Source organism: Ammospiza caudacuta, chromosome 6 (assembly GCF_027887145.1).
Source record: "Ammospiza caudacuta isolate bAmmCau1 chromosome 6, bAmmCau1.pri, whole genome shotgun sequence".
NCBI classification, from domain to species: Eukaryota; Metazoa; Chordata; class Aves; order Passeriformes; family Passerellidae; genus Ammospiza; species Ammospiza caudacuta.
Genome location: NC_080598.1, coordinates 27538379 through 27558416, shown reverse-complemented (window position 1 = coordinate 27558416; position 20038 = coordinate 27538379). Strand labels below are relative to the sequence as shown.

At 41.1% G+C, this 20038-nt stretch overlaps 1 protein-coding gene across 3 annotated transcripts in view; it reads right to left on the bottom strand.

Annotated features, from left to right (window-relative positions):
- The window catches only part of AMBRA1 (autophagy and beclin 1 regulator 1), a 115095-nt gene that overhangs the window by 44890 nt on the left and 50167 nt on the right, over positions 1-20038 (bottom strand). For all 3 annotated transcript variants that reach the window (XM_058806322.1, XM_058806323.1, XM_058806324.1), the window contains one exon: positions 6386-6496. In XM_058806322.1, coding sequence (XP_058662305.1) covers positions 6386-6496 — 111 coding nt within the window. The remainder of the gene's footprint in view (positions 1-6385; positions 6497-20038) is intronic.

Below are 20038 nucleotides of genomic sequence, written 5' to 3'. Positions count from 1 at the left end.
TGCTGGTACACAGCCTTGTGCTGAGACCACACACAGGACCCCTGGGCACAGTTTGGGCCAGCCACGTTCAAGAGCGATTAAACCCTAACTGATAACATGTCCAGCAAAGACGACTGGGGAAAATGAAACATTCATTTTATGTTCAAACAAACACAAAACACCAACACCACCCCTCCCAAATAAAGGGAGGGGAGGAAATGCAATTGTGTACTGTATTTTCAAAAACTACAGAAAGTAAGTGCCAGAAAAACATCAGTTTTCTACAAATAATGTTGAAAACTGATCACTACTCAGGTAAGTGGGTAAAAAAAAGCATTGAGTTTGGAGATTAAAAGGTTTCAACAAAAATAGCAAGATTCTAGAACAGTCTTTTCAATAGACATTAAAGGACCAAAGAATTTAACCAATCAGAAGACAGAATTTTAGGAACTACAGTATGTGATTCTCTAAGGCAACAGTGAGCTACTCTTCTTGGATAAGGGGTCCTTTCTCATCAATTCCTTTGTAGTGGTACTCTAATCAGCAGTGTTGTAAAAAATTGAGAGAAAAAAAAGGGGGAATGGGAACATACTAAAAAGTAAGTATTGGGACTCTCACAGCCACAAGACTTTACTTAAAAGAAAGCCAAGCAAAAAGACAACAAACAGCAAAAAAACATAGCACACATACATGCACAGCAGTTGCTAAAGATACATCTATGAAACATTCCCACCACCAACCCTGCAAAAAAACTTTGATTATTGGGGGAAAAAAAATCAACATAGTCCAGTCCATTTCTGGGGGTCTAAGAACTGTTCTTATTCCTATTCTGCAAGATACAAAATTTTGTCCTGCATCTCTGGGGTCTGGCTGCATTTTCCATGAGATAGCCAAGGCTTCTCAATATTCTTAATTACTGTCATTTGATGCTCAATATTAGAAGTCACAAGGACATAGACTTGCTTCCTCAGAGCACAGGTATGGGTGTCATTTAATCATAGGATAGTTTGAGTTGGAAGGGACCTTTAAAATCACATCATTTCAACCCTCCTGCTATGGGCAGGGACACCTTTGATGACATCAAGCTGCTTAGGGTCCCATCACACATTGCCTTGAACATTTCCAGGGATGGGGCATCCACCACTTCTCTGGGCAACTTCTTTCAGTATCTCACCACCCTCCAAGCAAAGAATTTTCTCCTAATACCCAACCTAACTATTCCCTCTTTTAGTAAAGATCATTCTCCCTTGTCCTGACATTATCTGCTCAAACAAAAAGTCTCTCTCCACTTTTTTCCTAATATCCATTTAAGTACCAAAAGGCTGCCTTCTCCAGGTTAAACAAAACCAGCTCTCGCAGCCTGTCTTCACAGTAGAGGTTCAGCAGCCCTCTGATCATCCTCATGCCCCTCCTGTGGATTTGTTCCAGCAAGTCCAGGGACAGATCCTAAACAGGACCTATTTAGCCCACGGACCATTCTGTACTAATGAACTCCTGCTTTCAAAGAGGTACAGGAAGTTATAGAGAGGAAAGATACTGATTTCTCTGTAACTACTGAAAAATCATGGTCTAGAGAATCCATGCTCTTCTCAGCTTTTGAAGTTTGTTTTAGTTTTTTAATCCAATGCAAACTTGGATATTCCTAAGATAAAATTCCACACTTTAATTTTTGCAAGTTAAGAAATGTTTATATTCTGTACCATTTACTGATTTGGAGATATTGCCATGTTTTGTATATATCCTCACAGTTCCATGGCCATTCCTTTCATTTCCAGGTTTCTAATTCTCTTCCTCATCTAGGATTTACTCTATGTCTTTTACAACAATGTTGGGTTTGGATCAGCAGTCACCCAGAGTTGATCACACAGCACATGTTCACTCATTTTCTATCTAAAGGATTTTCCCCACACACCTGCTCCTTTTCCAGCACAGCAAAGAGGTTTTTGGTGAGCAGTCCACAATGAAGACCAACATGAATGGATATCATCCTGTTTTTAAAGTTTGTTGCATATATTGAATGTCTCTTAGCAAAACATAATATGTGAGCCCTCCTGCCAAAAGAGAACTGTCCTTCCACCTTGATGTGTGCTGGGAACATAAAACATTACAGATGCAAATTGTGCTTAACAGGAAAGAGTGCTATTTATTTCAGTCTTTCATCACCTGATTCACACTGGCATTATTGTTCTTTGCTTTGCCCTCGTTTACAAAGGATGAGGATTCAAGTAGCACCTACATCTGGAACCAAGAGAGCCTACTGTGCAAGCAGAAAAAGTCTAAATATGACAGGTGGAAATCTCAGCAAGGTTTCATTTTAAGGACAGCATTTACAAGGTTCTCAAGAGATGAGAAAGATAAACATACCCATGCATTCGACAAACCCAGAGGTTATTTGATTTCTTTGAGCTTGCAGCCTGATCTATGAAGATGAAGCCAATAAGGAAGATTTTAGGGGGAAAATTATTGCTATTTTTGGAAAACTACTGCAAGAAGACTGCCCTTTCATCTCCTGTTTTCTTTTGTTGTTAATGCAACCACAGAACTGACAAAACAGACCAAAAGAAACATCAGAGAACAAATTAATCAAGCTGTTGTGCCAACTTGGACATTAATTATGCTTGAAGCTGGGGAAGGCCTGGAATGCCAGCAGCAGTTCCACAGTTTGCCAAAGGAAAACTGCTGGACACATCATCCACTCCTAGCCACTCTCAGAGATAGCTCCCAACTCTCCTAACAGCTGCTCCTATTTAAAAATTTGTTTAATATTTCTTTTTTCTTCTACTAAGCTACCCTGCATTCCACTGTGGATCAGTAACTATTGATCAAATCACATTCCTCAAGACCCAAGCAGTGTTAGAACAGGATGAACTCCAGATTCCTAAATGAGACTGGTTCAACACCAGAAACTGAAATTATCAGCAGTGAGTAGCATGAGAGAAACTACATTAAAATATAAACCAGAGAGAAAGCCTTCAACTATATTATGAAAAGCCTATATTCTACACTATTTTCAATACTTAGTTGCAGAAATTTTAAGGATATGCATCACTCACTAGAAGAATATTAAATAAATGCAGAAATAGCAGTGTCTCTGCTGTCAAATAAATTCTCCACCCCAATGCTGATATGACTGACAATTTCAATATAAGACCGGGTCATGTTTATTTCAGAGCTATTAAAAGCAAAACTGGCAAAAGGAGAGAAGAAATCTGAAGCAATCTTTTTGCATTTTGCAATTAACAGAGAAAGACAGGGCTGATACTAAAATCCCACAGGTCCATGCACAGCCACGTTTCCAGGACTGCCAGGATCTGCTTTTGTGTGCTCTTGCTGGACTGAGCCTCAGGGAGGTTGCTGCTGCAGAGGCACATCCTGAGCCCAAGGTTTCCAAGGGTGCTGGGGCCCAGACACTGAGATCACAGGACTGCGCTAATCTCACTTCTGTCACCTACTCAGATGCATCCGCTTCAGTGGAAAACATCCTACTTCCAACTATCTTTTCTTTGTTTAATTGTTACAGGAAGAAGAGCTGTGCAGAGATGGAGGTTGGCCACAGAGTCATTGCTTTGATGGAGAGAGGAGCTGGCAGGCAGTCCCAAACTTCAGCTGCATCATTTCATCTGCCTGAACTCCAAAGCAGTTGTGGCTTAAGCCAGTCCCAGGAGGTACAATAGACCTCTCTGTGTAAGCAGATTATCTCACAGGACCACCTCTGAATTACAGGAAACAATGGGAAGAAAAAGAGGAGTTACTGAAGTCACATACCTTATTGAGAAAATGTTTTATTTTCAACATCATGAAGAATCACAAAAAACTCATCCAATTCACTGTTCCTCATTTGAGAATATGAGAATCCCAAATATTCTGAGTTGGAAGGGACCCACAAGGATCATCAAGCCCAACTCTGAAGTGAATGGCCCATATGGGGATTGAACACACAACACTGATGTTCTCAGCACCATGCTCTCCTATCTCTAAGTCGTGCACCTTGGCAAACTTGCAGCTTGCCTTTGGTCTGTGCCTAGGCGAGCTTGGCAAATACCTGGCTTAGTATAAACACAGCTGCTACATCTTCATACATCCCTACTACACTCTGGCAGAAGGAGATAAGGTTAACAGACTAGAAATGCCAGGATTGCACTCAGCATATAAAAGAAGAGTAAAAATGAACATTTCCAAATGGTCATAAGACAAAATGGACAAGCCAAAAACAATGAAGCACAGCATGGTGAGTCGGAAGGGCTGGGGATGGACTTGTAGCTGGAATGTGGCCCACAAGAAGGACACAATGACGACAGAAACCATACCCACTTTCCAGCTAACTGGAAGCTTTTTCAGAATAAAAGCATCCTGGTAGGTGAAAGGGAGAAGATTGAAACACTGATGTATTGAGCAGCAGATGGTTCCTAATTTCTATGGAATGTTATAAATTATAAACAAACATCTTATGTTGTTTGTTTTTTTTGTTGTTGTTTCTTTTTAATTAACAGCCTTCTCCTCAGCAGCCAGATGAGGCAAAAAAAATAAGCTATGAGCAGCTGAAGCACTTTTCAATCACTCTACACCTCACAGAGAAGTCCCTACAAATTTAAGTTGCTTTCCCCTCTGACTTCATCTTTATTCTCTTCCAGAGTCTGGCAGGACCTCCAAAAATATTGCCACCATGTGGCAAAACTTTGCCTTGAGCAGCGACCCTTACAAGAAACCAGGAGGGAATATGGTCCAGACGGGTGATCCACACTGTTCAAAGGGATCTTCCACACCACAGAACATCACACCCAGCCTACAAATTGGGGGTCTGCCACAAGGGGCCAATCGTTCTTTGGGAATGGGATGGGCACTGGTCAGTGGGTGGTGAGTTGTGCACCATTTGTTTTCCTTGGGTTTTATTCCTTGCCTCACTTCCCCTCTGTCTCCTCTCACCCTTCCTCATCCCCTCTTTTCATCACTAGTATTGCTATTGTTATTATTAACTTTATTTCAATTATACACTGGTTTTATTTCAACCCTCGAGTTTTACCTTCTTCTGCTTGCCCTTCCTATCCTGAGGGGGCAGGAAGGAAGGAAGTGGCTGCAGACTGGGTGAAGCTTTCAACAATCTGATCTATTGAAAGATGTTTCTGTTCACAGAAGGGGAGGTGAATGAGACAATGTTTAAAATTCCATTCCAGCCAAAACTATTCTTTGATTCTGTGATTTTGATTCTCTGCATCTCTCCTACTGCAGTGCCACCATACATTCTCCTTTTGTGGGTTCTTTAAGCAGCAGGACACTAAGCCACAGAGAGATCTATTGTCAAATATGCAATTTCTGGAAATGCAGAACACACAGATCTGGGACTGAGAGCTCTTCTCAATTAATTTTAGTGACTACCTGTAAAAGCAGAAGTCTTTCTGAAAACAAAATCAATCCCTGTTCTCCCTAAAAAAGTCAATCCCTTAAAGTAGAACCCAGTCTGGCTTTTGCTGAGAAATCAAGCAGTGAGTTGCATCTATGCACAGAGATAGCCTAAGCTAAAAATCACTTGCACAAAGGAACATTCATGAATATCCACCTCTTATCTTCATCCCAGGCTGCCACAAACATTTCTGCAGCTGTGCAACAAGCTATATCAGGATCTCATTCTGGGTTAAAAATAGCCTTTCTAGTCAAGTTGGTTTTAGCCCTGAAAATGTCATTCTTTGATCAGCTGACCACAAGTATCAAACATGCTTGTGCCTGCATAAGGAAGTCTTTTCCAATGTGAGAGCTAGCTTATGCCATAGAACACATATGAAACTGTGGTTTAATTTTCACGAAATGAATGAGAAAATAAATTAAATCAGCAATATTGCTCAGATATTGCTCAAATACTGCTGATTCAAAAATAGCTTTTACCTGAGAAACAGGACTGATCACTGCTTTTGCAATGACTAGAAGGTACATCTAGTTCCCTGGGCTTGTAACACTCTGGTAAGCAACAGACTAGGGTCCTGATTCCCAAAATGTATTGCAGCACTTTAACACACACTGATGTGAGTAACTTAGAGTAATCACACACAGTTCATGCACAGGTTCTAATTTAAAGTTATAAAGACAATATTTCTCTAGGAACTTGTTGGTAAGAGAATGAAGACATTGAATACAGAATTCTAAGTGAATGGTACATGCCTGTGAAAAGGCTCAAAAAAACAAGCCCTGTTTGAACATGGATTTGCTGATTGCAAGAATACACAAGGCAGATGGAGTGGAACAGCTATACAAGCTTTGAGTCAACTTCCTCGAAGGACTAAGCATTTTACAGTTCCCAACGCAACACGACAAACAAGACCTGCAACATACAGCTGCCTTTGAAAGATCCTAGAGCTTATCCTAGCTCTGGTTAGCATTGACTTAAAATAAGGCACTGGTGTCTTTTCCAACTTACCATTGCTGATTTCAGGCAGATCAAACTTAGTGAAGTCCCACCACTGCAGCCGGTAGGTGGTGTTGGCAATGTTGCTGGCCACAGCTGACTGTCCATCCCCAATCACAGCACCTACAGAAAAGGGGGAAATAATTAGCAATTTAACCTCTACAAGAATAACCAGGAAAAAAAAAAAGCTGGGGAGACAAAACCACAGAAAACCTTTCAAAGTCCAATACTCAAAAATCTAGATTCTTAAAGTAACCTTATTTACAGAAATGGCAGCACATCCTCAATAAGCCACAGAGAACAGGAAATTAACAGGAAAGCATCTCCCTGCAACACATTTCTGAAAGAAAATAAAGTTGATAAGAGATAAGAGTTGCCCAGGAACACAAGGCAAAATCCTAATCAATTCATTTGGTGCAAATGCATTCTACTTATCAACAGTGAAGCTGCATTTTCAGAGACCCAAAACTGTCTAGTACAGCTATGAAGGCATATCAGAATACAAACGGAGGAAAAGCACTGCCCTGGGAAATTACACAGATTTGTGGACATAATCACTGCTCCTACTGTAAACTTCACTCAGAAGATAGAGGCTGCTTACAGTATTTGTCACATAGTAAGGGTTGTAACAACATATGGGCCTGGAAAACCTAGGAGCTGGCCCTTTGCTGCTTTGTGTGGTTCAGCCTACAGCAGGCAAGGGCTGCTCTGACACCATGACCCTTCCTAACTGCCCAGGGTTTGGTCAGCAGCCTAAAATCAGAAGGTTAAGCATTATTCTTCAGAAACTATCATAAAGAACCTATATTTCCCAGCACAAAAGAACAGCCATTGGTTACTCTCAAGTCGGCACACATTTGAGAAAGCTGAGACACATCAAATGGGATTCCCAGGAAGACAAACAGAGACAAGAGACAGCTAATCCATGGTAGTACTACAGTCAAAAATGTCATGCTATTTGCAGTCTCTAAGGCCTTCATGGACAGGCAGCCCGTGTCCTACACACACATCCTGGCAACCAGAGAAATTCAGCGTCATAGAATTTGGTAAGGGAGAGCAAAGCGGGATCATTGCCAAGCACAACTGACTAAAGGCAAAGCCTCCAGTGCCTACACAGTCTGGATTTCAGCATCTCCGCACTCCAGTGCGAAGTACACAGCAAAGTCAGTGCCTTCACTCTCCTAGAAGGGTTGGCTCAGGACACTGCTGCCACAGCAGCAGTAATAGAAGAGACATCGTTTAGACAACTCTGTCAGACACCTGTGCAGAGTTAAGAGCCTGTTAACTGCTACTAAGTTAAACTGGTGTGGAGGAAGATGGAGAGAGCAGGATGGCTGGATAGTTATTTTTCTTATAAAATCCCAAAAGATCACTCAGGCATGAGAGGGGAAGGGAAGGAAAAAGGGAAAGGAAAAAAAAAGAAAAGAAAGAAACCCAAAATACCTGAACACACAAACACACCAACAGGTTTTGTGCTTTCTCAGCAAAGCAAAGAACAAGGTGGGCAGGGCAAAGTAAGTAAGCAAATTCTAAACTGGTGCTGATAAACAAATAAACCAAGAAAGCCATTTGAGTCCTGATTTTTGCTTCTAGGGAAAGCTCAGAAAAATACAAAGAAGAAGACTTCTGAGCACACAGCTTTACCCTGTGCAGTCAACTCTGTCAGGCCTCCAGCAATCAACCAACCTCCATTGTACATTTGCTCCATCTCTGTACCTGCCTCTGTCAGACATGCATGGATCACTTGGAGAGCAAAATTAAAAACATTTCCATTGCTGTAACATATGCCCAAGGCCTTGTTTTCTATATCCCTCAAAACAAAGGGCTCCTCTGAAGAGAAGATATGCACCGGAGAAAGCAGGTTCAATGAATTAATGAAATTATACTTGGCAACCAGAAGTAGGACAATTGAATTTTATGTTGCTTCATCTTTAAAAGTCTTCTCACTGCAAGCCTGGATTTGGTACACAAAAGCAGCTCTTCTACTGTCTTGCCTTCAGCCCTCAGGAAGGGAAGAGAAAAACAGGTGCCCTACAAATGTGAAGCAGTGGGACTTCCTGCAGGGAAACAGTGCAAGGTAGCAGCTGCCTTATAGGACTGAGTCAGGCAGGGAAAACACACTGTGAAGACAGGCAACAGAAGTTCTACAGAGGGCACATAATTCCAGAATATTGATCTTATAACTGATGATTGCTACAAAGTTACATCATCTGTTTTGCAATGAGAACAACCTTCATAGGTGTAACAAGCAATACATAAAATGGAGAACTTACCTTAGGAGAACAATCATGCCCTCCCTCTACATCAGAGAAGCTTAGCAAAATCATTAACTGCTCTACAAACAGTAAATTCATCTGGCTCATACAATTGCTACACCTACTGCTAAAAGTACCATAAAAAGCAGCTGGCAAGCAGATTTGATCTTTTTTCTGTAAAATTTCTCATCTTTGCATCCCTTTCCCTGTAAGGTGAGGAGGATGCAAGGTTTAAATAAACACCATAACTAGCCTTCAAGTTATGGTGTACATTTGAACCTTTCACCCTCTTCACCTCCAAAGACAGTCACATCATATGCAGAGAAATTAACAATGGAAAAAAGCAGTACTGCCCCATCTACAGGACAGCCCCACACAGATTTCAGAGCCAGCACAAGCTATCGAGTAATGCTAATGCTTCAGGTAATAGATACCTTTATCAAAAAGATTAGGACACAGGCAAACACAGTTCTTAGTGTGAAAGGTCATGTTCAGAAAAACTTGGTCCATTTCTTGAAGGCTTCAAACCTGTGTAACTAACACTAATTAGAAACCCATGATCTACATCTTTTATTAAGTAATTATCTCCACTTATACTAATTAAGTAATTGAGGAGTGCAATTATTAAATTATACCTATATACATATAACAAAGTGTAATAACAAGTCTTGCCAGATGCCTCCCACGTGCATGCATGCACTGTGCTACAGTAAAAATTATTAAAAGCATGTAAACATTTCAGACAATGAATTAAGGGAGGAAAATACCCTGTAACACAGAAATATGCCATCCTAACCTGTGTTGTCCTCTTTGGCTTATGGGAAACATTTTAGACCACACCTGGAAGACTGAGAAAAGTTAAAATCCTCACTAGAGAGCTTTTGTTCACCGTGCAGCATGAGAATTCATTCTCAGCTGGCTTTGCCCAGTCAGGGTTTCAGTCTGTATGAGAGGAGAAGGTGCTGTTGCTTGTCAACTGTATGTAACCTAGAGGCAAACAACACAGTGTATCTTAAATTCGGGCAGCAACAGATCAGCTCTTACAAGGAGCTGTTCTCACCAAGCTCCTGACGGTCCTGATTCCTGGGTCTTCCACTGTTTGATGGGATCACAAATGACTGCAGTGGTACCCAAGGGTCTTGGGCTTGTCATCCTCACGAACAGAACAACCTTTTTCTGCAGAGATGATGTAGATTTCAAAATGCTGAAATCCAAAGCAAGGGCCAATTGAAATGCAGTGAATGTAGGTTTGATTGGCAGCTTTCCTGCGTCTGTCTATCACTGCGTAATAAACACTGGATGATGGCAGAAATGAAGATAAATGCTTTCAGCAGCCCCCCATTTTCCCTCCACCACCCTGAACTCCATCCACCCCCACTCAGCACATGACAGAAGAGTTTAAAGAGCTGGGGGGGAAGAAAGTATTAACAAAGACTTTAATAAAAAAATCCTCAAATCTTTTCTTATAGGCCACCTACACGTGACAGATATTTATCCATCAGTCTCAACCTCCTCAGAGGATCCAACATATCTTGGCATATGGAGAAATGAACCTTTGCCAGTCAACTATTGCTCATTTATGAATCAAGCCATGCAAGCCAATGTCTGAGTTCAGACTGAAAGGGAAAAGAGGGGTGCAAAACCAGTTCCCTTGGCACTCCAGCACTCCCTCAGTGAAAAGTAGGCTAACTTCAGACTACTACTATCAAACTTTCAGAAGAACAACTAATACTCTAGAGCTACACAGGCTTTGAGGTACACATTTTCGAACATGAAACATCTACATGGTATGGGAATTTCTTTTCCATGTATTTAACAGAAACCAGAATTCAATTTTTTTTTCTAGGCTAGATCCTTTAGCCTTAATTTGTTAGTGTCTGGCAGGTCCCCTTGTAATAAGAGAAAAATTTATTATAATGCTTACAGATAAACTTGAGGAAGCCGGAGAAACCCCTTAGCTAATTTGTGACTCAGTTTGAGGGAGTGATTAGTCCCTGGTATAAAATTCCCCCTAGATTAGTACTCGAATCTCAAAGCATGAGTACCTTTGAAAAGTAATTTCTCTTTATGAAACCATTTGCAACTGTAGCTGACACTGGGTTAATCTATACTTGTAGAAAGGATCTGTCAGAACTGATGGGTTTTACTTTTACTTATTCTAGATTTACTACAATCCAGGCTCCAGAAGTCCAAAACACAGAACAAATCAATTTGACAAACCAAGGATAAGACACTCTGCTGCAAGAATACACCAGATTTTCTCAATCAGTTCTGAAACAATTTGAACTCCAGCAAAATGATTACTAAAGTCTAGTGGAGATGCAACATGCTCTTATACATTTCCAACCCTGAAGTATTTTATGGGACAGCCTAGTTTGGGGGACCACATTTGAAGACAGTAAATGTATTAAATTCTGAACGTGAATTTGGTCCCAGTAAATCTCTGTTCCAGGCTACCTCAAAGGCACAGCCTTTGAAGTGGATGAGCTATCTATCTCAAACTGGGCTAATGCTGTAGAAACACTATGCAGAGCAACCTGGTATTTTCAACCATTTCTTTTGCTTGTTCTTCAATGTACAAGCAAGCTGTAAATAGGAAATGGACAAAATGATTTTCATGAATGGATGCACAATATGCTACTAAGAGTAGTTCAGCATACGCTAAGCACTGAAAGGATCTTAGATTCAACATTAACTGAGAAAGCCTCTAAGAGGTCTATGCTCTCTGAAGGATGAACCTTCAAAAGGCTATTATTTTTTCTTTATTCCAGATGTATAAAATAAGAAGTGTAATTTCCCATTCATGTTCATTCCCACTGCAAAATTTCCTTTCAAAAGGGGCAAGGCTTAGCATGCCAAGTTCCGCAGACGTATCAGCTATGGGAATTGGAGCAGGGCTCAGCTGTAGGTAAGTGAAGATGACCATCTTAATAGGAGCCAGTCAATTACCCAAGGGGTCCACTTACATTGAGAACAATGCAAATATCATATAGGGGAGGGAATTTTGCAGCCACAAGTTTTAGACTTCAAAAGAAAATCAGTTAATTTGCAACAAGCACAAATAAAAAAACAGATGCCTGGCCAAAAGCTTCCACCTCCATGATGGCTTCTTGACATCTTACCTTCCTGTATTTTATTTCTTTGTCTGATCATCTAACAATTAATAGAGGAATGTATCTAGCAAGCATTTGTCTTTGATGGTAGAGTCCAGTTTTCCCACACAGAAACTAGAAGACATTAAGATCCTTTTCAAATGCATCCCTTCTTATCTGTATTGCTTGCATCTCATCAAGCAAGCTGGAAATTCTTCTCCTTTAGAGAATTCACACTCTGTTGCTGTTCACTGTAGAGATTCTCCACCTCATGTCACCCTGCTACACATGAAAATTGGAAAATATGACATGCAACAGCACGGACAGTTTCCTGAAAAGGCAAAAGTTGAGCCAATAATATCTGCACAGAATTGAGGATGAGGAAAATTCTATACTCTGTGAAAAATAAATTTTCTTATTACAGCCTTTGTGTAAACATATTGGAGTAGGCAAATGTCTCTGTTTAGGATGGTCTCATCCTACTCAGGGTGACCAATAAAGAACAAGCAGTTTCATTTCCTTGCTGTAGCTACATCAAACCTCTCAGCTTCTGGTAGCAACAGATTGTGGCCTAAGTCTCCCAGCTGACAAGAACTTTCTCCAACCATCCAATATCGGGTATGCACTGCTGAACAGAAAAAAAACCCAAACAAACCATGAGGAATATATGGAATTCCTTCCTTCTATGACCCACATCTCTACCAATCAGCACCCCAAGTACAGCACTACCACAATAAAAGACTGACAGGATTTAAACAGTATCTGCACACTATCTTTAATCTGCAAGATTCATAATCTGTTATGCCATAGGAAAAAAAAAAAAAAGGCAAAAAAAACCAACCCCAAAACACAACAAAACAGAGAGATATACCACCTGAATCATGGGCAGGCCAGAGTACACATCACCTTAGTGCTAGAAAGGAGAAGGGATGAATGAGACAAGTGAGATCTTGATTTTGGCAAGAAACAAAGTAAGTGAACAGAAAGTAACAGTTGTATATTGTTAGTGATACATAATTATTTAGCTTATCCACAGTTCATTCTCGCAGGGTAGCAAGTACAATTCACAGGAGAGCCAAAAATCCTACTTGCAAAACAAGCAGAGCTCTAAGTCTTAGTGATGCTCTTACATCTGTACAACTCAAATGGAGGTGTTAAATGCTACTTTCTTCTTTATAAGAAAATCCTCTTTAGGTTCAGCTATTTGTGTTCTCATTAGTCATTTATGATGGATGGGAAGTTCCTTGGGAAGGCTCCACTACACTATTGCTTTACACCATGTAACAGCAGGTACGCATACACATTCAAAGGTGCAAAACACCAGTTGTTTAGGGACCATCATGAAACTCCTGGGACTCTGATGCTGGATACAGTACTGGAATGGCATGTAGAGATACAGGTGCTCCACGAAGCCCTCAAGTAAAAATAAATGTCATGGGTCTAGACAAGTGAAAAGAAATCTTTCTGCAAATTGAGATGCTGCGACATAGAAAGAGTTTAGCAGGAAAACATGATGAATATAAAAGAAACACCTATTACACTTGGCTGAAACAATTTGCAAGCTGTTTGAGAAGTGGCTGGTCAAACAAGCTCTCTTTTTTTTCATTTAGGCCCCTTGCTGGGAAGGACAGTCAACGCTGGAGTCTTCCTATCAGCAAACTGCTGGAGCTGCTAAACTTGTTTTGAGATCCCTTCTTTATTTCCATGCGGTAGCGGCATGTGTTAAAAGCATGCCTCACACTACCATATGATTCAGGCAGTAAAACATGTTTCCTTCAGTACAGCCTTTTAGGGAAAAGATTCAAGCACTAAAAATATATTCCAATCTGCATTTCATTTAACTAATGTTTTGGTTTGACCTTTTCTGCATACTTGCAGCCTTTTATGCGTTTTGTCTGTATGCATTTAAGAACCACTAACATAAAACAATGAGTAAATTGTTGGAGAAAGGGATTTACACTTTCTTCATCATTTCTATTACAAAATTCTCTGAAATCTTAAGAAATCAGCTGTAGAACCATGAAGCTACTGCCCAGGAATGAAATCAACTAACTGGAAAATACTGGGAAAATGAAGACAGTCTTTATCTTGTCAGTGTGAGGATAAACAATAATTTGGGATGCAGGCATTTCTGCATCTGGAGGTCCACATCAATCTACTAAAAAACCAATAAGATAATACATTTGAAATCTGCTCCAAAGCAACTGATTCTGCAAAGGACAAAGGGTTTTGCAAATTAATGAAGGGCAGGGTGGGGAGAGTAGTGAATGAGTCCAAGACATGCTGATAGATGAAAAGGCAGAAGAGAGCTGAACTCTGCAGTTTCTAAAGAAATGTGTATTCACTTCCTTCACCTCTGAACCCACACATGCAGGCATGTTCACACCTCTGCTTCCTTGTCAATTTTCAGAAATAGAAGATGACTCTCCAAATCAAAATGCCGTATCTCTCCTGCCAGAATTCAATGAAATCCCTGGCAATATGAACTAGGAAGGTCTCAATAGCTAATGTGTGGTCTGTGTGTCTGGGGTTCCTCCCTCTGCTTACTCTTGCAACTCGTGATGCCTCTGCTCTCTCCCATCACTAAGTCCCTTGCACCATTACCAAGCCTGTCATTAAATGCTTTTGGAAGTCCGCTTTTTAACCTTCACATCTGTGTTTATTCTCTGCATAAAACCAGAGTGGAATCTGTGCCTGGCAGGCATTTCCTTTTGTAAAACTCCTTCTTCTTTCCTTTTCTGACTTTTCAGAGCATGAAATGTGCCTGCTAATCCTAATTGCTGCAGATGGAGAGTCTCGCAGAGACCAGACAAAGGGGGCATCCTTCCACCAAGCAGCTGTGAGCAGGCACCAGACTCCAGTTTCCAGAGCTCCCATCTCACTTTGTCACATTTCTGAAGAACACAAGGACAAACTTCCACAAGTAGCTATACCAGAAAGAGGGACTTGCCTTCCAAGACTTACCCTCTCCTGCCTAAATGGTCCTCCCAGTCCAAGAGCATACCTTAGCTTATTGTGTGACCTGACTCAGGGTGGGCAGTCCTCAAATACTGCTGCTATATGTCAAAGAAAAAAGCAAAAGCTCTGTCTTTTAAGGGTCATTTGCCTGTCTATATCCCAACATCAGCTCTCTTACCAAAGAAAAACTTTTTAAGGTCCCACTGGCATATCCACACAGTTGCCCCTTCCATTAGCAGCATCTCAGCCAGTAACAGAGGCACTGAGAAACTGAATCAGTATGCTACTAAGACATTTTTGTTGCCAATAGCCATTGAAGAAGTTGCCTTTCTAGCTTAGCAGTGTTTGGATTCCAGTATAGCAACAAAAAACTGCTTCAGAGGGTTGCTGCCACCTAACCAGAATATCCTTACTATCCAAGGCTAATGCTTGGACCCTCCACAGTTGCCACATCGCACTGTCTATGACGGCTACTGCAGTTCACTCATCTACCATAGATGTTAACATGTATCAGACTGATCCAGTGTTGCCAAAACTGTTGTATATAATTTAAGATAATTGAGAGGTTTTGCAATTTCTTGTCATGTGTGCCAAGAGCGTAGCCACCTCTAGCCCATATATTCCACTCAGGTTATACTTTATCTATCAATTCCATAGTTTGTTAGTGTGGCCACAGTTTTAGTTCACACTAAGTAATTCCCCTTCCAAAGAGGCTCAAATAATGTTGTAACAGCACTCCTATCTAACCAATATAGCTACACCAACAGACAGATGTAGAATAGACACAAAAATAACAAGTCAAACTGCTTTCTACAGAAAAGCCTTTTCCATTGTGAGTGTGCATTTTAACTACATGAAAACCTATTAATCCAAACAAATCAGCAAGCCAAATTCCTGCTACCGCCTCTGCAGCTCTTACTGCAGGAATGTGTGCTTAGCACAACTTGAAATGTGCATGTCTTATACCAAAACACCCATCTGCAATTGAGAGAAAACCCCAGCAATGTCTTTGTAGAGCACCTGCATGCCTTATCAACCATCGCATTGCAAAAATACAAAGTTTTACTAATTCAAGAAGCAGTACGTTCCCTGGAAGGGTTTGAATTCTGCAGGTTTAACAGTGTATCAGTACAACAACAAGCTTCCACACTGGAGCCACTTTTCATTGTGGAAATAGCAGTATATAGTATTAATAGAAGTGCCAAGCACAAAAATGTATACAAAGGCTTGTACTTACCAGTGAATGGAAGACTTGCAAAAGTTATTCCTATCCTTAAACATATTTCAGGACTGCTGTACTACAGCACCAGTCCTGTGCACCCCTACTTGTAATGAAAATGCTGTGTCAGTTTAGTGACACAGACTGAATCTGCACAACACAGAGCACTAGCTAAACATGGTCAGTGGTGGATTTTCACAGGAATAATATCCTCTGAGCAGGACACATCATAAAGTATCGCCAATCTGAAGAGCAAGAAGAAAAGGCAGGAAGGAACAAAGTAAGTAGACAGACTTGCTGTTAGCTGGGTAAAGCAGTGAACAGACACACAACCTAAAGAAAGCAGAAAATGAGCAAGCTGAGAAAACACAAAATGTAATAGGAGTTTAACTCATGTGAAGGCAGATTAAAATAGATTAAAGCATGGTGAGATGGAAAGTAGAGAGCCCAGGCTGGAAGAATGTAATAAGGAGACCACATTATTCCAACTGAAACAGAACAAAGTAAAAGAAACCTACAGCAAATAAAGTACTTTGCTATCACAATGTTCTGAACACTTTCTCATGGAACACCCACTTTGAGGGTGGTTTGGCATGATGTAGATGACAGCAATGGAAACAAGACTCACTCCTCATTGCCACTAGCTTTAATGCATAAAGCAGGTTGCTGCACCCCAGCAAGTGCACAGGGATCTCTGTCTGAAGCCAGTGCAGAGACTCAGGCTCCAGGGGTGACCCAGATCCCAGAGTATGCAGAGCAGGACTGACACAGTATGATAGTCCACAACTCGACAGAACAAGTGTAACAATGTGGAAGTAACCATGCAACATTTGGAACAGTGACATAGCATAAGGTCTCCCAGAAGTCAGGACTCCACCAAGAAGTTTGGCCAAACTCATAACCTTGCAGTGACTTCTGTAAAATCGGTGCCCCAGCTCAGCTCATCACAGACAGGTCCAACCCACTGCAATTACAAAACTGACTCCAAGATTAAAGGTGACTACCACTGTATTCCATTGTTTTAAAGAAGTGTTAAAAGGCAAACTCAAAGACACATCCAGAGGCAGCAGAAATACTTAGACACTCAGCATGAAGGTCTTGCACTGCACAGTGAATGGATACTTAAATGGGTTTTATTTCTTTTTCAGGGCAGACTTGACGTTAATCTATCTTGAATTAGCTCATAATGCTTCCAGAAGGTCCTAAGTAGACCTCCCCAAGATGCTGCTGTACAAAATAACCACCACAGCCACTCCAAACAGCATTTACAAGCAAAAGTGGAGGGAAATTTCATATGATGAAAATACAGCAATGACAACTGGTCTACAGTAAAATTTTCAATTATATACAATCAAGATTTGGAGTAAGCCGTGCTTTACTGGAGGACAGGGGCCACAAACTAAAAAGGAACTGTGGTGAAATGTTCCAGGATCTCACCCTCACAGCAAAATGCTTTCTCACCTTACTTTTCAAAATCTTTGTAAATCTGCTCACTCCATTTGGCCCATGAGATTTTTCTCTAAACTTTATTACTGAGTCCCTCTCTGTCACAACTTAATATCTTCTCTTCTATTTAATCTTGTTATGATTTCCAATCCATAAGCACTGTCAGTTATCAGTCTCCCCTCAGCCTTGTTTCTCCTGTGCCTTCTTTTCCTTCCACTCTGGCAAAGTACTTTTGGATTTCCTTTACCCTTTTCAATGTCCTCATAATGGGGTTGTGGGGATGTATATGTACATGCTGGGTATTTGCCTCCTTCTCTCCCTACCAGATTTTGAGCCTGACCCACCTGTGATACCAGTACCCATTCCTCCATCTACTGCAAGACAACACCAATGAAAACTGCCACCAGACCAATTCCCTCCACTACACTTTTCTACTCTGACACCTCGAAGAAGCTTTGAGATCTTGCTTGGTTGGTCTGTGGTGAACCAAAAGACAGATCCTCAAACAGCCTCTGTGTGCAGCAACCAGGAGACAGCACATGGATGGGTGCATGCATGCCCACACCATGAATGCTAATACGAACAATTGTTTGAAAGAAGACAAAGTGTTTCTCCAGCTTAACTGAAGCCCACGCCTGCAATCCCAGCTACCTTTGACTCATTCCTCAAACCCTCCCCTCCTCCAGCTTCCATTTGTCTCTGCGCAGAATCTCAGCTGCTTGTAAGAAAATTACCAAGTGACATTACTTCCTCTACCTTTTCAACCTTCCCTTCCCCTCCTGCAATTCTTCCCATAACAGACACAAGCATGTTCCCAGTCCTTTTAAGCACTCCACCAGCCTCTATGATTTTTCCCTCTTTTCTATCAATTTCTATCCCTTGGCATTTGTCAGTAAATGTGTATGCTCTTCTTCTCCCTCTCACAATATAAATATACATCAATTTCTTGCATCTCTAAATTTCTCAATGACTCTCTGGATCACAGTTTGGATGTCTAAGATGAGAAGAGGAAATGCATTGTCCCATATGTCCTTATCACCTCTAGCTCTCAAACTGTATATGAAACTCTGGGCAGTCACTCTTCTTTTTCCACTCCAGCATATCTTCCATCTCAACTACTACTGAATCAGCTCTACTTCTAGTGACCCCCCTGCTGGTCAAAACCCAGTACTAGTAGTCTAACTACTCTCATTGGCTCTTTCTTAGCAAAGGGACTAACATTTTTGATTATTTGACTGCTCTTCCCTTGCCTTCTGTGATGGCTTCTACCTACCACTACCACTCTAACCAACCCCAAAGATGCTGAAAGAGACAACCAAGAAATTATGACCATCACTACGACTTCTTCCATACTCTGCTGCTGGCCCTGAAGTTATCTAAAGGGCCATGAGCCACACCTACCTACTCCTTCCCACCTATTGCTGCAAAACCTGGTGGGTTGAAGCACATTAATACAGCTGAAATTGCACCTTGTTTCAGGCAGTGCTTGAAGCACGGGGAAGAGATGTGAATCTGGTTCCCAGAGCAGCAAGAGTAGAACTCAGAAGCCAGGCAATGGGGGAACTCGGAGTCCAGAGCTGTTATATTTGCAGAGGCTGGCTCACAGCTCTCACTGATTTTGAACTCTCAGAAACATAACAGCTCCTGCCTGCCAGGGCTTTTGGATTACAGCCCACACTGAGCTCAACAGGAGAGTGTGTCAAACCTACTGCTCAAGAAAGCAAAATACAGCTTCCTTCAGTAGCACTACATTGCATCTCTTGCTTAGTTCAAAACCAGCACTGAGCTCCTGCAGACACTGGAGACCATTACCACTTCAGCCACATTCCAGAGGTGATGGTTGCACCCATTTAAAAAAAAAAACAAGGCATGGAGGGACACATATGAGGTATGCCTTTGGGTCCTGTTTATATTTTCTAGTGTACAGAATCTCCTGCTGTCTGCATTTACTTTTGAGTTCCGAGGCAAAGAGTTAAAAAGCTAATATGAACTCACCTAGTGCTCTTATCCTGACTAGAGACTGTTTGCTACTGCACAAATGCTATTTGGCTTCTCTGCTCTGTTTTTTTTCAAGAACTTCCCCATCTCAAGCAAGACACTTAACACCTTCCACATTTTTAACAATCCAAAAGCACTGACAAATCCAGCCTTTATGTTTTGGGGAAAGTCTGAAGCCTAAATTTATTTCCTAGGCTCTGCCCTTGCCACAGGTATTTCTAAAACTCCTCCAGGTTCCACACAAGGGGCAACTTATAACGGCTCATGTTAAGGTAAAATACCAGGTAAGATAAACCCACAAGTCAAAAGTAACTCTGAGAAAGCAAGTTGTTACTAACCCTGCCAAGATCTTCCCATACATCTTCCCCCACAATCAAGGAAAGCCAGCAGATCAGGAGCATAAAACCAACAGTACCAGATGAGTAATGATACTATGTGGAGGAAAAACCACTACTGTAGAACCTAATAGCTAACACAACCTTTGATTTTATGCATTAAGTGATAACAGATTGAGACTTTAATGCCCAATTACAAATAAAACACCCAATGGTACAAACCTATCTACCTGCAAAAGGGACCAGGAGATCATCACACGGCATTCTTACCAGATCCATTATTCAACACACAACCATGCTGCCATAGCAAAACTTCTACCATCTTTATGTCAAGGTAGCTATAAAAATGTCTATGAAAATAT